The sequence below is a fragment of the Leptonychotes weddellii genome, chromosome 10 (assembly GCF_054177405.1).
Source record: "Leptonychotes weddellii isolate Sample4059 chromosome 10, ASM5417740v2, whole genome shotgun sequence".
In the NCBI taxonomy this organism is placed as follows: Eukaryota; Metazoa; Chordata; class Mammalia; order Carnivora; family Phocidae; genus Leptonychotes; species Leptonychotes weddellii.
The window spans coordinates 109,040,442-109,066,759 of NC_138378.1; the positions used below are offsets into that span (position 1 = coordinate 109,040,442).

The window sequence follows — 26,318 nt, forward strand, 5'->3', positions numbered from 1 at the left end:
TCCCTAGATTAACTGATAAGAAACAGAAGGCAAAATGAGGAAGTACCATAAGGCTCTGAATATTTTGAAGAAAGAGATGGCTCCTAACTGGGAAGATCAGAAAAAGCCTCATGAAGAGCTGGTATTTGAGCAGGGGAAGACTGAGTCAATACTTCAAAATGTTTAGAAGTAGAGAGTTTGATGTGTTGGTGGTAGGGGGTTGTTGTATATTCTAAGCAGTGGGAACAGTATGAAAAAATGGTTTTTATCATTGGACACATGAAAAGAGCAGTGAGTGGGCTGATCTGGATGCAACCTATTGTGTGCATGCACAGAGCAGTGGGATGTAAGAACCTAGGCTGATAGAAGTGCAAACAAGAAAGTGCACTAGGGGGTGTGGACTCTTATTTCTTGGACAGTAAGGAGCCACTGAGGGAACTGTGATGATAATAGTCCTGAATCAGATATATTAATTTCTCAGCAAAAGGGAGAGTGGATTGGAGCGAGAGTGTAGAATAAGAAGCTAACAACTAAGTGATAAGCAAGTTATACTAGTTTAGATGAGAAATAATGAAGATGGTATTTGGCATTTGCCAAAGGAAATTGTTAAGAGAGAAAAGAAACAGGTCGTAGATGTATATTAGGAGAATGACTTTATTTGACAGAAAGGAGGAGGAAGAAGAGGAAGAGGCACAGGTATAGTAATTTTCCAAATTAATGACTACATTAGTCCATTAGTGGATTCTGGATTCTGCAGTGGGTTGTAGCCAGTGGCTCAGTCAAGATAGGGCAGACTGTGGTACAGTAACACAGTGTCAGTATCTTTTAACAACAAAGATTTATTTACTGCTCATGCTACAAGTCTTCTGAGGGTTGGCTGTCCCATGTAGTTGTCACTGTGCACTCCTCCAGAATCCAGATTGATGGAGTAGCTTCTATCTGGCATACTCCAGTCTCATGGCAGAAGATAAAAAGGAAATAATAAACCACCCACTGCCTTTTAAAACCTCTGCCTGGAGGTGACATTTGTCACCCTTCACACAGCATTGCACAGAGCAAGTTATATGACCAAGTCTACCATTAAGGAGGCTGCAAAGTGTCATCCTCCTCAGAGCAGAGAAGCATATGTTTGTGAACAATAAAATAGCATTTTTAAATATATATATAATAGAGTAAAATAGAATCGAAAATATTAGAGTGGACTGTATTGTGAAACTTCTGTTTCACTTTTTGTGTGTTGATTATCCTAGATTACAATGTAGAGTATATATCTTACTGTGGATCAAGGTAAAAAAAAAAAAAAAGAAAGCCATTACCCTAGACCAGAGTGTACCGCATGCTAAAAGAAGAGAAAGGAGAACATCAAGAAAGATGTAGATATGTGGTGGATTAAAGATGGCCACAGATTCTTTGCCATTCTTCTCTCAAGGGGTGAAGTCTCCTTCCCTTCTGTTTTGAATTTGGGCTAGGCATGTGACTTTCACCAACGGGATACAGTGGAAGTGATGTTAATTCCAAGCCTAAGGCGACTGGGAGCTTCTATTTCTTCCCTCTTGGAAGCCAGCTGCCATATACAAAGTTCAACTACCTGAGACCACCACACTGTGAAAAAGCCAAAGGTGGCCACATAAGAGGATCATGCAGCACCAGATGTGGGTGAAACCTTCTTGAACCTTTCAGCCCATCCCATCTGCTACTGAATGCAGCCCAGGGAGTTACCCCTGCCAATGACATATGGAGCAGAAGTCCAGCTGAGTCCTGTTTGAATTCCTGACCCCACAGTATAAGAGTAATCACTGTGGTTTTAAACCATAAGGTGAGGGGATGGTACATTATATAGATAACTGAAACTGGATAAGAGTTTAGTTCAAAGAGAATGTAAAGCTGCTGGTATTGGTAATCAGAAGGTCATTAATGACCCAGAAGAGAACATTTTTAGTAAAATAGTGGGAGAAGGGGGTCTCAGGCAGTTGGTGATAAATGAATCATGTTCCAGGAACTGGCCAGTGAAGAGGAGGAGACAAGATGATAACTTAAGGAAGGCTGATCAAGACAACATTTTTTCCTGTAAGTGGGAGAGACTTTAACATATCCTGGGGGAATAGCCCATGCAGAGAGATATGTTGAAAATGAAAGAGGAACAGGAACATATGTTGGAGGAACGTCAGCATCTATTTGTCTTTTAAATCTGCACACATAAAAACTAGGAAAGTTGACTTTTTCTTAATCGTTGACTACATCCTTGCGAAAGCGTTTTTGTCATTTAGCTTGGTTCTTCATTTGATACATGTGCCTTGTACTTGGTTCTTCATTTGAGTCTGGAAACCTGAAACAGTTTTTAAAATTGATGTATTGTCATTACTAACTATTATACCCAACAGTCATTTGAAATTTACAGAACATGTTTACATGTAACAAGGTCATGTGACAACCTAATTTTTCCATTTTGCAGATGTGGAGACTGAAGTAACTGGGAGTTACTAACATGTCAGTTAGCCATGAAGGGGCACAACTAGGACTCTGTCTTTTGTTTTCTGACTTTCCCATTATCTGTTTTCCAGGTGAAGTGGCTAGGGAGGTGATGATTATAGATGGGTTAGAGTAAGTTACTTTAACAAACCACCAAAACCTATTTGACCTAAACATAAGATTTCTACTACTGTTTCTTTAATACTTGAGTTCTTCAAATAACACAGGGAAGGCTTTAGTGGGAAGCAGGTCGATGCTTTTGGGGGCAGTTTGGAGAGAATTTGGAGAAGTGAGAACGTGTGTGTTTTCTGGTGCAAGGAAGATAAAGGGACTTGGTGTTGAGGCATGGGCCAAGGGCAGAAATTGAACTTGGAAGACAATGAATCGGAATCCTGGAGTTGAGCTGGGGGGTAGCAGGGGGATGGGAGTATGAAAGTGGGTGGTTCTGGAGACACAGTGCACAGGAGTACCACACTTATGTCCTCGGGAGCCATCAGTGACCCCTGCTACATGAAAACCACAGGTGTCAGGCAGTCAACAGCTAGCGACTCTGCTTGGTGAAAGACTCCCTTACAGAAAACAATAAATCCCCTCCTGAGGAAGGCTTGTATTGAATATGATGAAATGCAACTTTGCCAATCACTTGTGCATTTATTTAAATGCATATATTTATCTGTTTGTGTGTGTGCACACACATTATCTTTTCTAATTACCCAGGAGACTACCTTGCTAAAAGCCAAACACATGGAAAGTTTCAACTTTGTGACTTCAGCCATGTTTTAGTCATCTGCATATTTTTTTAAAATCCTAAAATTGCTTTCAAAGTGGAAAAATTGTGTGGGCTTTTTTCATCTTTTCATAACTCAAAAACTATTTAATATATTTTTCTCAAACTTTGCAAAAAAAAAAAATCACCTTTGGGCTGAAACCAAGCATGGAAAATTTCACCACAAAGGGCTAATTTTTTGGCAAGCTGCAAGAAAGTGAAAACGGGTTTATAATAAAACATTCTTCATGCATGTTAATCCTTAGTACTTTATCTAATGCATTTCATCTGAGTATTTCTGAGCACTTTTCAGATTTAAATATTGAACCATTTTAATATTGGTGTATCCACGATCCAGTCAGATATGGAAAATGTCCCCCATCTTCTCGCAGGTCCAGTGTATTGAGAGTTAGTGAGATGTGTTTAAAGGGACAAGTGGGGCAAGTGAAGTGAAGTGGCCACAAGGCAGAGAAAACCTTACATACTGCTCGCACACATGTTAGCACCTTGTCTTCCTGGCCTGGGAGTAGCTGTGAGCTGAATGCGGGAGAGGACAGTAGGCACTCATTCAGATAGCTAAGCCAGCATTTCTCAAAGCAGCATCAGCATTACTTGGGGTGTTGTTAGAAATGTAAATTATCGGGCCCCACTCAGAACTCCTGAATCTGAAACTTTCTCGGGCTCGGACCCAGCTATCAGTGTTCTCACAGGTGCTCCAGGTGGGGGGCCACCAACCTAAGCTTTCCAAAAGCTGGGAGCACAGAATGAATGGAGATTTTGTGGACAATTAAATCTGTCCTTGGTCTTTCGGGAATGTGTCAGTCTCTCTGGATACTACACATCACACCCTGGAAGCAGGAGGAACACTAATCAGGTTCTCTAAAGGAAAGTTCTTTTTGTCTCTATTTCATGTATCCTTGCTCTTTCTGCCTATGATCTGATCCGTAAGCATTGCAACCCTCTTGAGTAAAGGTGCTGATACCCAGATTGATCAGGGAAATGGCGCTACCAAGAAGTATTTTCTCATTTCCTTGAGTTATCACGGTCACACCTGGGGTGGACCCATGTATGTCACTCTCATTTCTTTGCCGTCTTACATCCCAAGATTTAAGTGGCAAGGTAGCAGAAGTCTGTCAGTGGAAGCTGACTTAAGCCCCTCTCTTCTTTTTTTTTTTTTTTTTTTAAAGATTTTATTTATTTGACAGAGAGAGACACAGTGAGAGAGGGAACACAAGCAGGGGGAGTGGGAGAGGGAGAAGCAGGCTCCCCGCCGAGCAGAGAGCCTGATGCCGGGCTTGATCCCAGGACCCTGAGATCATGACCTGAGCCAAAGGCAGACGCTTAACGACTGAGCCACCCAGGCGCCCCTTAAGCCCCTCTCTTCTGTGTGCAAGTTCTTAGTCATGTTTTGCATTGGCCCTCTGCATTCCAGCAAACCCCAGTGTCTGTGTTAGTGTGTCTCTAGGCACTGAGGTAGCTGTGTTTGTGGCATTGTATCAAATTCTGAGAATATTCGCCTGGTGATGGAAGTCATCAGTCTGCTATATGTGGACCTTTAGCTAATCACCCAATGCTTGTTGTTAGGATGAAAAATTCAGACATAGCCTGGGAGAGGTGTTTAAGCAGTTTAAAGGTATATTCAGTTACAACCCATCTCAGTGAAGCATGAATACAGCTACCTAAGCTGATACAGATGGAAAGGAAAAAGAGACTCATTTTTAAATTGATCATTCAAAATTTTTATTATGAAAAACTTCAAAAAGAAAAAGAATTGTATAATGAATCTCCAGAACCCATTATCCAGATTAATGTAGCTACTAATATTTTGTTATCTTTATCTCATTTTTTTAATACTTTCAGTTGAATTGTAGCCCTCATGGTATTTCACCCATAATTACTTCACTGTGCATCGTTATAAAAGGACCTTTTCTTATATAACTACCATGTCATTATCACACCTAACAAAATTAATGGTAATTCTTTGATAACATCTAATATAGTCCATACTCATATTTTCTTTGTCCCCAAAATGTTCTTTTACAGTTGGTTTGCAAGATCTTTCTTTAGTTTAAAAGTTTTCCTTCCTGTTACCAAAGTTCATATGTTTTTAAGTTTCAGGAAGGTAGGAGAAAAAGTTAAAAAAAAAAGTAATGTACCATGAATTGTTCTCATAACTCAACAAGTAGCTTTTTAAAACTGAACGTAAAATTGCTTAAAGAAAAGTGTGGATAGATCATGACTTTATATAGGTCATTTTAAACCTAACTAACTGTCCCTTGAGTTTCCATGTTTAGACCAGAGGATAATACAGCACGCCCTCTCAATTTTGTTTTTGTTTAATAAGAAAACAGACTTTGAACTGTTTTTGCATTGTTATTTATTAGGATTTAAAAATTTATATAAGATACTTAGTTCTCTTGTAGATAGAGTGATTGAAGATTAAACTATGCACTGTTTTTACTATGACAATTATTATATCACTGTAGCTATCATTTGTGGGTCTTAATCCGCTCAGCAAGTCTTCGATGGGCTCCTGTTCCCATTTTCTACGTGAGGAACCCGAGACCTAGTACAGAAGTAGGTTGCTCAGGGTTAGATAGCTGGTAAGTGCCTATGCTAGAATTTGAACCCATGTGTGTTTGACTCCAAAGTCCGTACTCCTGCTGAAGAGCTAGCTAATAAAATCTATCAAGAAAATGTACCCAGGGTGCCTGGGTGGCTCAGTTGGTTAAGCGACTGCCTTCAGCTCAGGTCATGATCCTGGAGTCCCGGGATCGAGTCCCGCATCGGGCTCCCTGCTTGGCGGGGAGTCTGCTTCTCCCTCTGACCTTCCTCCTTCTCATGCTCTCTGTCTCTCATTCTCTCTCTCTCAAATAAATAAATAAAATCTTAAAAAAAAAAAAAAAGAAAAGAAAATGTACCCAGAACAATGCGTGACCCAGTGCTTAACAAATTAGTATATGGTAGCACTGGGTAATGTCTGCTTATTGAGTATGTAGTAGCATTTAATAATGCTTGCTAAGTGGACCTCAACAATAATCAAAATGAGCTGCTACTATTGCAGTATTTAAAAGAAAAATGTAGTGTTACGTGTGTATATACTTCTGTATACACTTTTAGAAAGTCTGAACAGGTAAACACCAAGTGGCTTATAGTAGTGACCTCTGGGGTTAGAGGTAAGGGTATGTTGGTGGTAGAGACTCTGCATCGTTTCTGCTATTTTACTATGACTGTGTGTTATCAGGAAAAAAAAAAAATTCTCCTAAAAAACGTCCATTCTTTTCTTTGGAATCTATGTTAAGAAAATAATCTCAAAGATAGAGAAAACACTCATACACAAAAAATATTATTTGTTGTTACAAAAAATTGGAAACACCTTACTGTCCTACTATAATGAAAAGGTTAAGTAGAGTATGGAATGTGCAAGTATCAAAAATACATTCTCAGAAGACACTGTAGAACATAAATTATAAAATGTTAAGGGTGTTAAAATATATACAGAATATATGAGTACAGCTATATTAAAAGAAAACATACATTTAAAAGCTTGAAATAAAATTACCAAAATGAATACAGTGATTGTGTTTGAGTGGTGAGTTTGGGGGTGATTTTTTTTTCTATTTACTTTTTGTTTTAAAAATTTCCTTTAATGGCATATGTTTCTTCACTGTCCTAATCATTTGGAGGTTATACATTCTCTCTGTTTTTTAAAAACAGCAATGTGATTGTAAGAGTTCATAACAGAAAGTTGGCTCAGGAGAGAAAATTGTTGGTTATTTGTTACACAGCGATAGATAACAAATAAGAGGGGAAAAGTAAAAAGGTCAAGTCTGCATCATGGTTCTTGTGCAGGAGAACTCTCCCCCCGGACCAGTAGCGGCACCAGGTGGATAGCAGCATCTTTAGCAATAGCTGTGATCCTCGCCTCTTATCTTACCTACTCTTCCTCCTCTACTCAGGTAGCTAGGCTTTTGTCCTTCCTTGCAATTTTTTATTAACCTGCTTCTCCCCACTCCTAGAATAATTGGGATTATTGATAGGTATGTCTTTAATGGTCTCTTCGTGACTGTTATTTGAATGTGATTAAAAAAAAAAAACAACCACAGGTTGGGATTAGCATCATCATTCATCATACTGTTAGAATGAAGCAGGTTCTTTTTTAGAATAGGAGAGCCGTCATCGGACCATGAGGTTCATAGTGGCTATGACTCTAAGAGGCTCTGGGGTATGAGTGAGTGGCCATCCTAAAGCAGAAGTGTTATCTTTGTGAATACTGTTACAGTTAGATGGATACAGGTCTGAAAAATAGAGCTCATACCTTGCTACATTTAGACTTTGTTTTGCCAGTGAACTGGGCATTCACAGAAGAGCAGATTCATAGAGCCTTAGTGGATGGAGGGCAGAAGAGATAGCATGCAAGAGTATGAAAACAGATGAACACATTTCTGTGAAGTTGTTCTTCTGTGGCTCTTATTTATTCTATCCAGAAGATTCTTTTTAGGTCTATCAGTTTGTGGAGGTGAGAATGGTGAATATGATCTAGAAAGGAAAAGGCTCTCTAACATGGTTATCCTGCATGCATGAGGCTATTTTACCCTCCCCTCTTGTTCTTATGGAAAATCTGTGAACAGTATGCAGTGCAGGCCACAAAAAATTCCCTGAAGTGGAAAAGGCCTAGCAGGTACTAAATGAAAGATGCCTCGCAGAATAAAATGTGGTTGCTTTGAGATCTTGCATTCCAAGCCAGTTCAGACTAATTGCATTTGGTTGGGAAGAAGCCAGATTATCAGGTGTCAGAAAGGTATATTGATGAATGGGTAAAGATTGAAGCCAGCATCATTTCTGGCAGCCTGTCCCTAGGAAAGCAGACAGTAAATCATTTCCCAGTATCAGTCCTACAGAGACCAGAGGGAGCGTGCATAAATGAAGCCTGTAGACAAGCCAGAAACTCCATTTCAACAAATAATTTTATCTCCTCACCAGTAGAGTTCTGGGAGCTTCTGTAGTAAACCAAATTGAGTGTTAGAGATTCAGCCTTTTCCTTTTTCATAGCCCAGGACCCTTAGGGAAATGCTGAGGAGCTTCTTGAGCCCCATTGCAGAGGAGAAAGGCTCTGAGGGCTTCTGTCATATTATATGAATGTTGACTGATGCCAATTCAGAAGTGATTTCATAAAATCTTAGGGGCCCATTGTGATTATCTGGGTGCCAGGGAGTTCTCCTCCAGGTTCTCTGAGGGAGATGGCCTCCTCTGTCTCCCTCGGCCATAGTCCCTGCACCTAGTGCGTACCTAGTGCTCCCTCCTACTTATTAGTATTTCTTCCTACCTACTTCCTTTCTGCTTCCTCCTACCACCACCCAACAGATGCCTTCCATCCATCTTCTGAAATCATCTCAGATGCCAACTCCTGCGTGAACTCTTTCCTCATTCTTCTTAGTCATTTTTATTATCCTTCCTTTGAAACCGTTTTCTCATAATTCTTATATATTCCACCTTGTATTATAGGTATTGCATATTTATTTGATTCTCCCTATTAGATTTTTAAGCTTTTCTTTTTTTTTTTTAAGCTGAGGTATAATTTACATACAACAACTCTTTTTTTTCTCTCCCTGCCTCAATCTAGATACTTTCTGCAACCTATTTTTCAGTACACCAGTCTTCCCTTCAGCTATGTATAAACTCCATTTACACCCATCTTTTGTAGTCTCAATTCAGTTATTGTAATTTTTGCTTGTAAAATTTCCATTTTATTATTTTTGTTGTTACCAATTCCTGAAATTCTGTTGTGTTGGATACTTTCAATGTCCAAGTCTTGTGTGGTTGCATTTCTTTTCTTTTTCCTTGTTTGTTTCTGGTCGTCCATCTTGTCCCTCAGTATGTTTGTATACAAATCAGAGTTCTCTAGAGAAACAGAACCAGTAGGATATGTGTACATATAGAAGGAGATTAACTATAAGGAATTGGCTGACACAATTCTGGAGGCTGATGAGTCCTAAGAACTGTAGTCCGTAAACTGGAGACCCAAGAGGACGGATGGTGTATAAGTTCTAGTCACAAGGCAGGCAAGCTTGAGACCTAGGAAGAGCTGATATTTCAGTTAGAGCCCAACGGCAGAAGAAAAACCATGTCCCTGCTCAAAAACAGCAGAAGGAATTCCCTCCTACTCAGCCTTTCTGATTGGATGAGGCCCACTTATATCAAGGAGGGCAGTCTCTGCTTCACTTGATCCACTGATTCAAATATTTATCTCATCCAAAGCACCCTCACAGATGCACCCAGGATAGTGTTTGACCATATCTGATCACCCCATGGCCCAATCAAGTTGACACAGAAATGAATCATTGGGGCGCCTGGGTGGCTCAGTTGGTTGAGCATCCAACTCTTGGTTTCAGCTCAGGTCATGGTCTCATGGGTCATGAGATCAAGCCCCATGTCAGGCTCTGTGCTCATCGGGGAGTCTGCTTGAGATTCTCTCCCTCTGCCCCTCCCCCAGCTCGCTTGCTTGCTCTCTCTCTCAAATGAATAAATAAATAAATCTCAAAAAAAAAAAAAAGAAAAGAAAATGAACCATCACTGCTTAGTAAGGTGTTCTTTTTTTAATTGAATTCCTGACGTTATATATGAAAAATTGTTAAGACAATATGAGGCTCCTATATTCCTCCATGGAGAATTTCCTTTTGCTTTTGACTAGCAATTACAGTAAGGACTGATCACACGTTAATGCCATCTGGACTCAGGCTGAGTCAATGCTACCTCTGTGAGAGTTGGTCTATGTCCAGTTGGTCTCTACTTCTAGGGGGTAACCCTTCAGTAGTTCCCACTGAAAGCCTGGGGTGCCTTCTCTTGAATGGGCACCAAATGCCCAAATTTTGACCCTTGAGCCATGGTATACTTCTAGAAACCCAGCTTCTTGTCCTCTTATCTACTGCTCATGAATTGGTAAAAAAAGAAGAGCTATTTGAATAACACACCTCTCTTGAGTTTTCTTTTTCTCTAGGATTTTGGCCCTTTCAGTCTCTTCTGCTGCTCTTGATGCTTTCAAAGGCACTTTTAAAAAATACTTTTTCCAGCTTTTCTAATTGTTCTTGGCAGGAGGATTGCTTTGCAGTAAGCTAGTCTGCCACCCCCACTGCCCATCTCCACCATTACCAGCTGTTGCCTGGCTTCAGGTTCTTCAAGCTCTGCTGTTGAAAAGTATGCCATTTCAAGTTTTTGATTCTTTATGTGACTCGTTTCTTCTCGGGACAGTTTTAGAATCTTCACTTTATCCCCATTACTACATTTTATGATGATAATCCTTGGACTGTTTATCCTTTTTAATATGGAAACTGGCATCCTTATGTACCAAAAGCTTCTCCTGTATTTTTTTCTCCTTGTTTTCTCATTATTTACATGTTAAACATCCAGAAATGATTCTCTTGATTTCTTTTACATTGTCAATCTCTTTCTTCCTTCCCCCTCTTTTTAGTTTTATACAATGAGAAATACCAGATATTTTCCCAACTTTTTCTTGTAATTTATATAATTAAACTTTTTATTTCAGCCTTCATGAAAGTAATTTCTAAGATAATTTCTTGTTCTTTGTTCCCTTTTTGTAGTGTCCTTTTTAATTCACGGCTTACTTGCTTTCTCTTTCTGAGGAGAAAAATTTCTGGAGTTTTGTTGTATTTCAGCGCTATCACGATTCATTCTGAATTCCTTTTTTCATGTTTCGTTTATGTTGGTCTGTCTAGTACAGTTGAAGCTTTGCTTAAATGTCTGACATTCCTTTGTTATCTATTCATATGTAAGAATGAAGCACTGAAAATCCTAGGAGGTTTTGAAAATCAGCTAGTCGGTCTCACTGCAGGGTGATTGGACAGGTATCCTGACATTGTGTGTGTGTGTATGTGTGTGTGTGGTATTCCTCAGCATCACTATCTATATGGTTTTTCTCTAGAGCCATTCAGTTTCTCCAAAAAAATTCTCCAAATCTCCTGCCTAAGGGCAGCAGCATCGGAGCAAAACAGCATGAGAGGCTGGTGTTTGCATGTGAGAGTTTCAGCATTTAGTGTTTGGGCTTTCATTTAATCCCTCTTTCCGGTGGGCCCTTTGCCCTGCCTTTCTCTGTGCCTGCGTACCTAGCTCAGAAACCTCTTTCCTTCAGTTTCTAAATAAACCCACAGTCCTGAGCTGGGCTTGGAGAGGAGTTGTTGCTTGGGGATATTGGATGAGGCAGTCATCTTGGAAGCCTCACTGCCCCTCAGCCAGACCTGCATTCATTCAGTCTGCTAGGCGCCATGCACTGTCTCTGAGCACCTGTAATAGACAGGAAGGTGCCTGTGAACAAAGCGGAAAAGAAGCTCTGCCCTCTCAGAGTTCACAGTCTGCTAAGGGGAAATGATAATAAACATGAAAAATGTAGAAATTAATATGTTCAAAGGTGATACCACTTTGATAAAGAGTGGAGCAAGATCAAGGGGATTGGAAGTGCCATGGCTGGGGGATAGAGGGCAGTGGTGGACTGTACTTTATTATTTATCATTTTATTTGGAAACAGTTTCAAACATACAGAAGAGTTAGAAGAATAAGAATAGTACGTAGAACACCATATACACTTTACCCACATTTACGATTGTTAATATTTTACTTCATTGGCTTTATTATTTGTTCTCCCTCTCCCCACCCTCATACCCCATCTGTCTCTGTCTTCTCTCATATGGGGTATGTATACACTATATATATATGTGTGTGTGTGTGTGTGTATGTATATTTATATGTGTATATACACATACACATATCTATATATATGTGTATGTGTGTATATATATATATATAAAATATTAGTTGCTGGCTAAAATTTGAGCTGGTAACAGAGTAAATGAGGCCCATTTCAGTCATACAGCATTTTCAGATACCATGGAACATTTTTAACTGATAAATTAGTGACCTATCATATTTGTATGCCAAACACTCTTAAGAGCAGAGATGTTTGTAGGCTCTCAGGAATGCCATCCAACCCTGTTAGAGAAGGTAAGGAAGGGCCTTCCCAGGGGCACTTGTCCTCTCTCTGAGCTCCGTAGAAGCCGAGGTCTCAGAAGTTCAGTGAGTTGCAGCGTTAGGACTCAGAAACTAACTCAGGTGTTGGCCAAGCCCAGGAGACCACCCAGAGGGATACTACCTTCAAGAACTTGGGAGTCAATGGGAGGAGGAGCACCCTGTTCAGAGGCCTAGAAGGGAGAAGATATGTTAGGATACTTCAATATATCTCTATTTTTTCCTGATCTGAAAGGAGGACACATCCTTAGCTCCTCCATTATCAAAGCTGGTAATGGGGTTTCTGCATGAACTTCAGTTATTTAGGCCTAACCCTTTGCTGTGAATCAATTACTTCTTTTCCCAAGTTTTAATCTCTGTCTCCTGGGGTCTTAGCTGCCCTGACTGTCCTGGGGTCTTAGCTGCCCTACATTTTTTCCGGATAATATGTAGCAAGAAAGCCATACTTTGAGCCTTCCTTTTGACTTCTGAGAAGGTAGGCGTGTTGTCTGGGACAGCTTCTGTGGAAGAAGTCACTCACTGTGTGCTGCTTGGCACGCACCCAGCGTGTGCCTCTGGCCATGGGCCTTTCCATTGTTCCACTCTCTCTCAGTCTGAAAACCTGTGATGGATACCTTTGCCTCATCTTAGCTCAGGTATTAAAATGGTACTTTAGTATATGAAACAGAGGTGTACATGTTTCACAGTGTCTTTAGCAAAGTTAAATGGGGAGGAGTCTTTTATACAGATTTCCCCCAAATAACCCTGATCTCTGTCATCAGGCACTTTGCTCATGGAGGTACCCAGTGAATATTTGTCAATTTCTCTTTCCAAGGCCCTTCTCAAAGGTTCCTAGGCCATGATGAATCAGAGGTGTCTAGTGCCCATTTTATGGTTTTGTTGTACTCTTTCTTTCCTGTAGCGTACTTCCTATCATGCATTGTTATAAATGTCTCTCTGCTCAGAGTCAGGTTCTCTAAAAGCAGAGACTACTTTGTCTTGTCGCCCAGTGAGTCTCCTGCACTCCCCACAGCATTGGTGTATTGTAGATACTAGTATATCATGAATGAATCAATCAACCATCCAACCAAAAAACAAGCAATAGACCTAATGAATGACCCTTCCTTCTCAGTCATTCTTGGCTTAAGCTTTTAAAGACTGCCATTTCTAACTTTGGAAAGTCCCAACCCCATTGTGAACAATTGGGATTTTTTTTTTTTTTTTTTGCTTCCTGACCCACATAGACTACTCTAGCTCCAAGTTTAGGGAATTGCCAACTAGCAAAACCATCCTTTCTGATTCTATGTAACTTTGCCATTGAAAACCAAGAGAAAGCTGAAATTGCCAAAGGCCCATAGTAGTCCTGTGAGAATGTTGTAGTACACAGTGTAGATGTGAGGATAGATTGGCTATAGTCCCCATTCACTGAGGCTGCCTGGAGGACACTGTTCAGTTCGGGGTAACATGCTCTGTAATAGAAGGCTGTGCTGCCCAGCAGCCTGTGAAGAATAATCTGCAGTGAGTCTGTGAGCATCACTATTTTCTATTTGAGTTCTTTGTGATTCTGAATCTGAAAGACTCAAAAGGAAGTGAATTCCAAGAGATACCAAGCTGAGAAGAAGAGCACTTTGCATTCAAAAGAAAATAAATGTGAAGTGTATGAAATGACAAAAGCTTGAGAAGAATGGGCTCTAGGAAGATTTTGAACCTATGTTTCAAATGTTTAAGTGTAATCAGTCATAAGCTATATAAATCTGTCTGCAAATATGCAAGCATTCCTTGTAATTAGCAGCACCGACATGTAGGTTAAATGCATGGAATGGCTTTTTTTTTTTTTTTTAACATTCAGGTAATTAAAGTATAGAAAAATCTCTGTCCCAGAGGGTCATGAGTATAATTCACATGAATGGAAAATGATAAAAGTGGTCATTTTCTTGAATGCCATCCATCTTAAGAAAAACATGTTGAAGTGGCATAATTTTTTTCAGCAATCAATTGTTGAAGGATCTCATGCTTTACTTCTTAGGATATGGAGTTAGTGATTTCTGAAGCTGAATGGTTTGAAACACTCGTAAATATTGGCCTGCCTCTAACAATAATGATGGTGATTGGCTCACCCGTAGGAAATTAGGTCACAAACAATGATTGCTAAGAAATTATTTTGTATGAAAGCATTTAGTGTATATAATAGTTAATGGCATGGGCTCTGGAGTTACCCTGCTTGAGTGTGTACCTCGTCTTTGTTGCCAAACCTCAGTTTTCTCAGGAGTGAAGAAACTTACTTGATAAGGTTGTCACAGGTATTAAATGAGATAATGTACATAAGGTGCCTTAACATAGTTCCTAGAAAGTTAGTAAACGGACAGTACTACTGTTATTATAAGCCCTTCCCTACTGTGGGGCATATTCCTATCGTACTCCTGTATGAAACTGTTAAGACAATACAAGATCTCAGAAAGCAAGCACTTGATCATTAGAACTGAGTGGCATCTGCGGTTTATAAACTGCGTACATGTGATTAAATAAGCTGAATAGTCTAAGGAGAGGAAAACATGCCTCATGGGGAGAAGAGATAAACAGTTTAAACTAGGATTATTTCTAGGTCTGTGCCTTGATCCCTAGCAACTTTATCTTTAAAGGCTATGGGGTTCTCTAACACGTCTTAACAGTGTTGGCAATCATGTAAAAGGAAAAACCGTGTGCTGTGTGCTCTTGTTTTCATCATTGCAGTAGAGAAGCACCCTGCCCTTACTGCAGCAGGTGGGCTCAGCTAATAAACAAATAGGGAAAGTGGCAGTGATACTGCTCTTTTGACATTGTTGAAGTACCATTTATCTTGGCTTCATTCAGTCCAAACGTAGAGGCATTGTGGCTGCATCCCAGAAAGACGGATGTATCTGTAGTGTACTATCTGAACAATAACGTTTATTGATGATTCTTTTTTTTTTTTTAAAGATTTTATTTATTTGACAGTGAGAGATACAGTGAGAGAGGGAACACAAGCAGGGGGAGTGCGAGAGGGAGAAGCAGGCTTCCCGCTGAGCAGGGAGCCCGATGCGGGGCTCGATCCCAGGACCCCGGGATCATGACCTGAGCCAAAGGCAGACGCTTAACGACTGAGCCACCCAGGCGCCCCTTGATGATTCTTTAGATTGTACTCTTTGTTTAAAAAACATGCCTATTTAATGAAACAGATTGCATATAACCCATGTCTGAACATCAGACATCTTACTTACCTTACCTTCAAATTGTTCCTAACTTCCTTTCCATCAAATAATTAACAATAATAATAAATTCAGAAAAAATATACATCAAAATACTATCTCTAATCCCCCAAAATGTACCTTCTATAAAAAGTCCCAGTGTGGGGAAAAAAAAAAAAAAAGTCCCAATGTATATATTTACTTTCCTGCACTACTCAAGAAAACATGGTGGTGCTTCATCATCAAAGTTGACTCTGGTAGATTTCAAATGAGCATGTGAAGTATATGAGAATGTTTCCTTAGAGTAGAATGAACTGGCCAGCCTAGAAGTTCTTTCTTTAATGAGACCATAACATAAGAAAATGTTTTGTCACGTACACAGATTTGGAAACCTTCTCTGCACAGCTGTGTTATAAAATTGGGTATACTTCCTTGACCTTGGTGATTTTTTTGCCAATAGGTTTCTGTATGAATAAAAAAATGTTTATTACTGTGGCTTATCCTATCAAATTTGGACTATAAATTTCATTGAAGTTACCATTATGGTATCTATGAAAAATATAAGTTTCACCTAACAGGTAATAACTGTTGTTCTCCAAAGGCAAGAGAGGAAAACCAGTCTCATCAACTAAGTATTAGTTGTGATAAGCAATCTTTGGTCTTCTTACAGTTTTGAGAGGTAATGATGCATTCAGAGTATGTATTTGAACTTCCTTATTGTTTCAGCACATTCCCATGATTTCAGAGTGCACTTGAATTCTCATTTTATTATTGATACAGATCAACCACATGTAACCCTGTAGTTGCTCGTGTATTTTTAGAGTTTCCCTTGCATGCAGTTTTGTTTAACATGGGTCACAGTAATGGATCATTTATACAAAGTAATGGATTGCTTCCTCTTTCTGCCAGCTGATTTGATCAGTCTGAAGTTCTTTGTACTGTGGGTTACATAACTAGTATGGAATCTGTATGGTGTATTTTTTAGTATGACAGTAACTGTATTAACCATTTATATTCTCTAAATCTTTTAAGGACATTTTAATAAACACAAAGAAGCCCTTGTTTTGAAGTGAGTAAACTTGAAACTAAAATGAGCAATGAGTTATCATAAAGGACTAAACCACCAGACTTCTGGGAAAGCAGGTCATTTTCATTAGGTGATTGTTCTGGTTTAACTGTGGATTGGCCAGGAAAAAAAATGAAAACATTTCTTTCTAGCTTTCCCATTTAATGTATTTTCTGCTTTTACAAACAGAGTTCAAGAGAACATATATTCGTTTTACTTTCCTAATGAAGAATTTGTAGCACCTGAGGGTCCTAGTTCTGAATATTTTCATTTATCATCCACGGTGCTTTTATAAGTGGCAGAAGGTTTAGGGGATTAGGATTAAATGTACTGATCTCACATTATTCCCTGGAATTATCCTTTTAGCCAAATCCCTGATGATAGTAGTTGGTTTCGTTTTTTACTAGTACGGCTTAAAAGTTGCCTGGAGGAGAAAATAAGATTGAGAGCTGAACAGTTAAATTCCAGTTGGTGGAGACTGCATTATTCAGTGACGTTAATTCTCCAGGTATCATTCATAGGATGTAGTTGAAAAACCGGAAAATAAGCAAAATTGCCTTTGTGTTTTCAGAATTGAAAGCCCAAAGAGCATATGAGCCCAAATACATAGAATGATTCCTTTAAAGTTTGCTAACTCCCTTTTATTCACAGTCCCGACCAGCTGGTCTCAAAGAAGAAAGAGAAATTGGACATCCTTGTTGTCAGCACATGCAAATCTACCTGATGTCTCATTGTAATATAGTTTTCCATTGTATGGGCACACCACCATATGTGGGTCCACTCCTCCTTATGAACTCTCATCTCCAATCCTTGGCTACTCCCAGTAATTCTTTTTTCCAGTTTTCCCAACAGCATTTATTGAACAACTTTTCTTCTCCACTGATGCTTTCATCATAAATTTTATTCCCGCATGTATTCAGGTTTGTTTTGAGACTCTTTTATGTTCCACTGAGCTATGTGATTGTTTTCTGATAAATAGTTCCAACCATTGTAGCTTCATAATCTGTCTAGTATTTCGGAGAGCCGATCTCTTTCTCTTCTTTTTCAGAATTCCTAGTTAGTGCATTTTATTTTCCAAATGAACATTAATACAATTCATTAAATTTCAAAATAAGAATCATCTTTTAGTATTTTAATTGGGATTGAAATGAATTGAATTGATGCATTAATTTAGTGGGAGAATTCAGATCTCTTTTGCAACAGAAGAACAAAGAAATGTCCCATTGTGTTTTAAAGTTTTCTTTAGATAAGTGCACTACATTTCTTCTTACATTTGTATTTAGCTATTATTTTTGTACATGGGATTTTTTAATGTTTTAAACATAAGTCATAAATAATGGTAATTTTGCCTTTCCAATATTTATAACTCATTTTTTATCTTGTCTAATTTCATTGATTTAGCACTTTTGAGACAGTATTAACAGTACAACAACAGAGTAATTCTATTAAAATGGAAGTCAAACACATCAATCTTGTTTCCAGAACCCTTCAAAGGCTTCTTAGCTACTCACAGTAAAACCCAAAGTCCTATCAGACCCTACATCCTCTCTCCCTCCTGCTGTCCCTGTGATCACAGCATGACCTGCTGTCCTTTCACACACCCCACCCCAGCGATACTGTTCTCTGTGCTTTTGCTCAACACACCAAATTAGGTTCTGTCTTACACCCTTTGCACTTGACTTGCTCCTCCGTCTCCCAGAAAAACTTTTTTTCCGAATATCTTCCAGCTCACTCCATGACTGCCTTTGCACAAATGTCAGCTTTCTTTGTAGCCTTCCCTCGACACCCTATTTAAAACTACACCACCACTTCCAGTAATTCCTAATCTCCTTTCATTGTATTTCTTCCCTATATCACCATGGACTTGAGTTTACTAACATGCACATTTTTCTTATTTATTATTTTATTTTTTTTATTTATTGTTATTTATTCCTTAAATTGTCATTTAATTACTTTAGAATTATTAATCATTTTTGTGACTTACATACATGCTTTAATCACTTTTGGATCATTTACTCAATTATTTAATATTTATTATCAATTTTATTTATTATTTATATCTTTCTCATTGCAAAAGATAGTAAGAAAGAAGAAAAAATAAGGTGAAGGTACACAAAAAATAAAACAACAAAGTAGGATTTTAGGTTTAGATTTTAGACTTAGCTCCAAAATATTAGGAATTATTTAAATAAAAAAGTAGTAAGCATATTAATCATATTAGTTAAAAGACAAAGACTGTCAGATTAGTTAGAGAAAAACATCCAAATATAACCTCTGAATATAAGGCCATAGAAAGGTAGAAAGTGAAAGAGTGGGAAAAGTTGTATCTTATAAATTCTAATCAAAAGAAAGCTGTAGTAGCTGTGTTCATATTAAAATAAGCCCTAAGGGAAAAGCATGCTAGAAATGAAGAGAGTTTTTTTTTTTTTTTTTAAGATTTTATTTATTCATTTGACAGAGAGTGAGTGAGCATAAGCAGGGGGAGGGGCAGAGGGAGAGAGAGAAGCAGACTTCCCACGGAGCAGGGAGCCCGATGTGGGGCTCCATCCCAGAGTCCTGGGATCACAACATGAGCCCAAGGCAGACACTTAACTGACTGAGCCACCCAGGCGCCCCTGAAGAGAGTTCTTTCATAATTATAAAGGTTTACTCTGTCAGGTAGTAATAGTCAATATCAGGAATGAAAGAGGTAATATCACTACTGTGGTCCAGAGATTGAAGTATAATCACAGGATATTATAAATAACTTCATGCCAGTAAATTTTGAAGTTTAAATGAAATAGACAAACCCCTAGGAAAAGAAAACATTAAACATATTGAAGAAGAACTTTTATTATTTTTCCAAGAAGAACTTTTAAAAGCCTGAATGGTCCTAAGCCATTAAATAAATTGAATCCATCAATAGGCAAAACTTCCTAAAACTATACTCCAGGCTTCACTGATGAATTCTATCAAATATTTGGAGAATAAATCATTATTATTTTACAAAATCCTCTAGGCAACAGAAGAGGAGACCATACTCTCCAACTCAATTTCCTCAAACTAGCAAACCCTTTACATCTAAACCTGGAAAAAAGTAATACAAGAAAAGAAAGTCATAGACCAGACTCACTTATCAACATGCAAAAGTCCTACACAAAATACTAGGAAACCATGTAAAAAGGATGAATCATGACCACGTGGGTTTATCCCAAGAATGAAAAGTTAATTTCGCATTAGAAAATCAATTGATAGTTTCCCACATTAATAAATGAAAGGAAAAAAATCATAAAATCATCCCAATAGATACAAAAAAGGTAACTGATAAAACTCAACATCCATTTATGATTTTTAAAAGCAATTAACGAACTAGGAATAGAAAATGTTTTTAATCTGACAAAGTATATCTCTAGAAAACCTTCAGTGCATATCATGTTTTGTGATTATATTGGGAAAAAATTTTTTTTAGTTTGGGAACAAGAATTACTTCTGTTAGCATTGTATTAAGGTTTTGGTTAGCTTAGGTAATGTAAGAAAAAAAAGATACAAGGATCTGAAAGGAAGAAATAACACTATCATTAATGTGGATGATAAGACTATGTACTTAGAAAATCCAAAATATCTACAGACAACTTATTAGAACTAAGGGACTTTAATAAGTTTGCTGGACACAAAATCAACATGTAAATATTATTTATATCATATATAAGCAGCAACCATTTAGAAAATGAATTTTTTTTAAAGACTTTATTTGAGACAGAGAGTACAAGCGGGAGGGAGAGGGAAAGAGAATCTGAGGCAGACTGCACTGAGCACAGAGCCCAATGCGGGGCTCGATCCCACGACCATGAGATCATGACCTGAGCCGGACAAAACCAAGAGTTGGATGCTTAGCCAACTAAGCCCCCCAAGCACTCCTAGAAAATGAAATTTTTAAAATACCCCATTTACAATAGCATAACAAAATAAGTACCTAATAATCTGACAAAAGTTGTGCAAGATGACTACATGTAAAATGTATAAACATTTTTAGAGACACAAAAAAAGAGAACTATCCCATGTTCATGGGTTGGAAAACTCAATATTGTAAAGATACTACTTTTCCTCGAGTTAATTTTTAAATTTAGCACAATCAGAATCTCAATGAGATGTTTGTGGAACTTGAATAGCCAATTCCAAAATGTTTATGGAAATGCAGAGAGCCAAAAATACCCAAGGCATTTTTGAAGAACAAGCTGGGGTTTAACTTACTGTACCAAATATCAAAATATAATGAAGCTTTTCTGAGTATGACACTGTGCTCTTGGCACAGACTGAGAGAGGTAGGCCAGCAGAACGGGTCAGATAGCACTGAAAAGAACCCATTCACATCTACATGGGATTCACAACAGGAGTGTCCGTGCAGAAAAGCAGGGAAAGGGCAGCCTTTACAGTTCATAGTGCTGGGACAATCACGTTTCCATATGTTAAGAAATTAAATTAGACCCATATTTCATGGCACACATAACAATCAGCTTCAGGTAGATTATGAACTTAAGTGTGGAAGACTAGACCACAGCTCTTGGGGATACTATTAAAGAATGCTAGCTGCCGGGCCCGCGGACTGTGGCTCACCTGGATTTGTCAGCATGGTGTGTTCCTAAGGCTCCTGGTGAGACTGGCGAATGAGAGCCCAGCTGAAGCCAAGAAGTCAGTTCCTTCATCTTTTCCTTTGCGGCCACTGCAGCTGCTAACACCTGCTTCCAGCCTCAAGGGAGAAGACTTCCTGTGGTTGGGAAAAGTAGCTCCTTCTTGGCCCTTCTGCTGGGAGGCCTCTGCAGGGCAGCTAGAAACCCTGCCTCTCCCAGCACCAAAGATTGCTCTGTGTAAACCCATCCCTGTTTGAATCTCTCACGACTTGTTAAGTCCAATAGAACATTGGTAGCACTTACAGGTATAAAAGGACTCATGATGTTAGAACTACCCAAAACATAAGGAAAGATTTCTGAATTTGAAGGTGTAAAAATCAGTGGTTAATTGTAACACCACTGCAGTGCTGAGAGAATTCATCATTTCTACGTCTCGGACTCTTAAAGCATGCTGCTTGGTAAACAAGTAAGTGCCAGATCCCCAAATTAAACTGGTAACATTTGACAAAATGATAAAATCGTACTTTCTGTGTGAGTTCCAGACACCCCCTAAAGTGGGGTCTCAAAAACAGGCAGAAAGTGTAATCATTAATGTCATGTTGTGTAAGAGTTCGTATTGGTCCATATCTTTAACACTCGGTATTGTGAGACTTCATAATTTTTGCCAGTCTGACGGGGATATTCCACATCTCTAAGAGTGACAGCAGTCACATTTGACTTTGAGCCATTGGTCGTGGTCCTGAAGAATGTCTTTGGACAGAAAGGCAGAAGTGAAGTAGCAGCATACCACTGTTCAGGGCTGTTGGATTCTTTACAGGTGCCTCCTGCGATGGCAGAGGCCTGCAGTTATGATGCTGGTGCAGCGTGCCCTGCTTACCCTGTGTTCTCACTCTGTGGTGGTTATGGCAGAATCAGGAATGCCATATCCCAGTGCTACACCAGAGGGGAAGAAGAAGACCGAATAGCAGAGAAGTCCTGGGATTCCAGAGCTGATCTCATTCCTTCTCTGTCTGTGTTTGAATACACTGGGTTGGAATTCACACTGAAAGTGGCATCCAGGGAGGATGATTCCTTTAACTGACTTTTCTTGGTTAGTCAGACTTCACAGAGATTCCATAACCTTTATGTGAATCTTTATATGTAATCTTTGTATAAACCCATTGCAGAGTAGGCAGCTGGCTCTGAATGGAGGATTCTGGATCATACCTGATGCTCTGGAGTCCACAGTCATCTGCATCACAAGTCCCCATGAATGCCTTAATTAAGCACACACAGTCCATCTACCATCTCCTCTGCTTTGTACTGAAGAAGATGTTAAGGTGGCAGAAACTCACATATTCTAGCTGAAACCCTACATTCACTCCAAAAGCACATTATGAGCATTTTACATGTAAAGTTGCCAAGGCAGCATTTAAAAAAGTCATCAGAAAAAGCTGTGGCTTCCTGCTCCCAAAGAATGTCTTATTCACCACCAAGACCACAAGGAACAGTACATTCTTACTGATGTGACAGAGGAGGAGACCTAGTAGAGGTCAAATTATTATGACCAAAAAGGAAACAACTAAAATATCTCAGCTACTATTGAGTGAAAAGGAAATGGCTGAGCACTCAACTGACAGATATGACCAAGGAAAAACAAGAAAGATGATTAGAAAGAAAAGGGTCCTCCCCAGTTTCACCCTCAAATCCCTGTTCTTTATTAGAGACACTAACAGAGAGACTGTATATTAGTGAGAATTACAGATCAACTTGAACGTTTGGGCAGTGCCACCCTACAGGTTATTATGGAAAAGGACTGTCAGTGTAGGTGTACTGTCGGGTCCTTCCAGGAAAAGTGCATTCAGTTCATCCAAAAGGAGGAATGTAAACACATAAGGGAAATGACAAATCACTGATAGCTGGAATCAAAGGAAAAGACTCCACTAAGAGGTAGCTTTACCTAATTTCTAAGGGAGCATTTTGAATGAAAAAAAGTAATATCTTCATGATTTGAGGCTGGACAAGAACTTTTTGAGCTAGGCACAAAGAATAGTAAGTACAAAAAAAAAGATTTAAATTCAACTGCATCGAACTTAAGGAATTTATGTCCGTTAAGAAAAAAATAAGAGAGGAACAGGCAAGCCAAGACTACAAAATGACAAAGGACTAGTATCTAGAATAAAAAAAACAAAAACAAGACTACAAATCAAGGAGAGAAAATGATAGGCAGCCTAATAGAAAAGTGTGCAAGAGACTTAAATAAACATTTCAGGGGATATAGAAAATGTAAACACATAAAAGTTGTTCAACCTTACTGGTCATCAGAGAAACACAAAGCCACAGTAAAATACCACTATTCATCAGGTTAGTCAAAATTAAAGAGTTTGTCAGTACCAAATGTAGTGCAGGTATGTAACAATAGGAGTCTTGTGTCTGTTGGTGTGGGGGTACATTAGTACAACTACTTTGGGAAACTATTTGGAATTACCTACTAAAGCTGAACTTAGAGATACCATATGACATAGTATTTCTACCTTGAGTGATATTATCAACAGAACTACATGCATACATGCACCAAGAGACACATATAAAAATGTTCATAGCAGCATGTTTGTAATATCTCTGGACTGAAAACAACCCAAATATCTATCAGTAAAATAAATAACAGTATATTCATACAGTGGAAAACTATAGAGCCAAGATAATAAGCTGTTGCTACGTATATCAACATGGATGAATCTTACAGTGTTGAGTGAAGGAAGTAAAACACAAAAACATACTGCTGATTGCATTTAAATAAAATTCATCAACAGACAAGATTTAACTTTGGTACTAAGGAATATGTGTTAGTCTGCTCGAACTGCCGTAGCAAAATACCATAGACTAGGGGGCTCAAACCAGTGACATTTATTTTCTCGCCATTCTGGAGGTTTGAAGTCCAAGATCAGCATGACAGCATGTTCAGTTCCTGGTGAGACGTGTGTTCACCAGACCTCTTTGTATGTGCTTGGGGAGAGAGAGCGAGCTCTCTGGTGAATCTCCTTGTAAGGACACTAATCCTACCTATCAGAGCCCCACCCTGTGACCTCATTTATCTCTACATATAATCATGTTTCATCACATTTCAGGGGAGTCACAATTGAGTCAATTGCAGGATGGCAACTATTAATGTAAAGCAAAAGAAGGAAGTGATTATAGTATTAAGGAGTGTTAAGTATTGGTATAAAGCAAAGTAAGGAAGTCAGGATAGAGGTTACCTATGATGTGAGCAGAGGTAGGAGTTGGGATTGGAAAACGCCATGCTGGGAGTGTTTTGTTGTTGGATCCACATAGCTGTTCATTTTATCCATTATGTGTTAAACTGGCCATTAAAGTTTTATATGCTTTTCTGTTTGTAGCTTATACTTAATTTAAACATTTTTTTAAAAAATAAAACCATTGTGTCCATTCTCATTTTCTGTTCTACAATCTGTTAACATTGGTGATCTATTTCACTTATGTTACTCTGTTATTAATAGGGATTGTGCTTAACTATTTGCCTTTTCTGGCCCCTCATAGAAATTATTTTTATATATTTTTAAAATATTAATATGGTAGATAATGGTAAATTTAAAATGTTTTAGCAATGCTCTTCTTTCTTGTGGAGTATATATTTCCTGATATCCTGATGAGTTCAGTTGAAATTATATTTTTGTCCTTGAACATTTTCCCATGTAGGTAGAGATTTCCAGCTTTGCTTGTTTCTGGCCTGCACTTTAGTAAGGTTATATTAGGTGTTAGAAATGTATTTGTTGTATTTGGTCCTCTTAAAGATTATCTTTTATTGGTAAGAGTAAGGAAAAGACATTTTCCAAAGTGAACTATCCCCAAATATAATCAGTAAAAGAAATGCTGACTAGAACCAGGGTTCTTTATGTAGCTCTACTTTCTTCTGGTATCACTAGTCAGTCGAGGTGGTGTAACTACTGAGATGGGACATGAATTCCTAATTCCAGCAGCCTTTCAAAAGGATTGTGAATTGCTGTCCCAGTCAGAAAAGTATCTAGGAATCTGACGTGCTCCTCACCCTAAAAATTAACCCCAGTAACTCAAGGGGACATCCTTATATTCTCCCCCAGATGGCTTGTGCAGTAAGAAGACAAGCAGATGGTGGTTCTCTTTCACAACAGATCTTTAGTCATATTCTGAAACCCCATTTGTCCATACTGTATGGAAGAAACAGTAAAACAGTGGGTTATCCCTTAAGAAAACTTCTCATCAAAGTATGTTTTTTATTATAGATAATTCGCTCCTTTCTGCTCTTTCCAACAATTGAGCGAATGGCCGAGTCACCGAATGGCAGGATCGCCACTCCACTTCTGTGCCAGCTTCGATATGCACTCTATGTTTTTGCCTACCTTCTACTTAAACCATGGCCTGAGAAAATCAAGTCCTTTGTGATCAGAATTGGCCTTCGAATGATGAACCTGCAGAGCGAATTTTCGGTTCTGAATGTATTAGAACCATTCTGCCTTGGTAAGCACATTTTAAAATGTGTATGTTTTTCCATCTCTTTGTGTCTTCCTCACTTTTTTTCTTAAGTGTTCTATAGTTTTCAGAGTACAGATCTTTTACCTGTTTGGCTAGGTTTATTCCTAGGTATCTTGTGGTTTTTTGGTGCAATTATAAATGGGATCGATTCCTTGATTTCTCTTTCTGCTGCTTCATTATTGGTGTATAGAAATGCAAACAGACTTCTGTGCAGTGATTAAAAGAATGAAGTCTTAACTGACTTGCCATTTGCAACTACATGGATGGAACTAGAGTGTATTATGTTAAGCGAAACAAGTCAGAGAAAGACAAATACCATATGATTTCACTCGTGTGGAATTGAAGAAACAACTGATGAACATAGGAGAAGGGAAGGAAAAATAAGATAGAGGGAGAGAAACCATAAGAGACTCTTAACTATGGGCTAATTGGGTGATGAGCATTAAGGAGGCACTTGATGTAATGAGCGCTGGGTATTATATGTAACTGACAAAACACTAAATTCTACCAATGAAACTAATAATACTCTATGTTAACTAACTTGTATTTAAATAAAATTTAAAAAATAAAATTTAAAAATAAAAGAAAGGAAAAATAAAATGTATATGTTTATTCTAGTATCAGAAAGTGGTAAGAGAATAACCTCAGACAGTCGGTGAATATTGAGCAAGGAATTATTTGTTGGTTTCTTTCTCCCAAAAGCT

General features: G+C 38.5%; 1 protein-coding gene across 3 annotated transcripts in view; it reads left to right on the forward strand.

Moving 5' to 3' along the window:
- The window catches only part of LDAH (lipid droplet associated hydrolase), a 92,060-nt gene that overhangs the window by 49,171 nt on the left and 16,571 nt on the right, over window positions 1-26,318 (forward strand). For all 3 annotated transcript variants that reach the window (XM_081797142.1, XM_081797143.1, XM_081797144.1), the window contains one exon: window positions 25,365-25,599. In XM_081797142.1, the coding sequence (XP_081653268.1) occupies window positions 25,365-25,599 (235 nt within the window). The remainder of the gene's footprint in view (window positions 1-25,364; window positions 25,600-26,318) is intronic.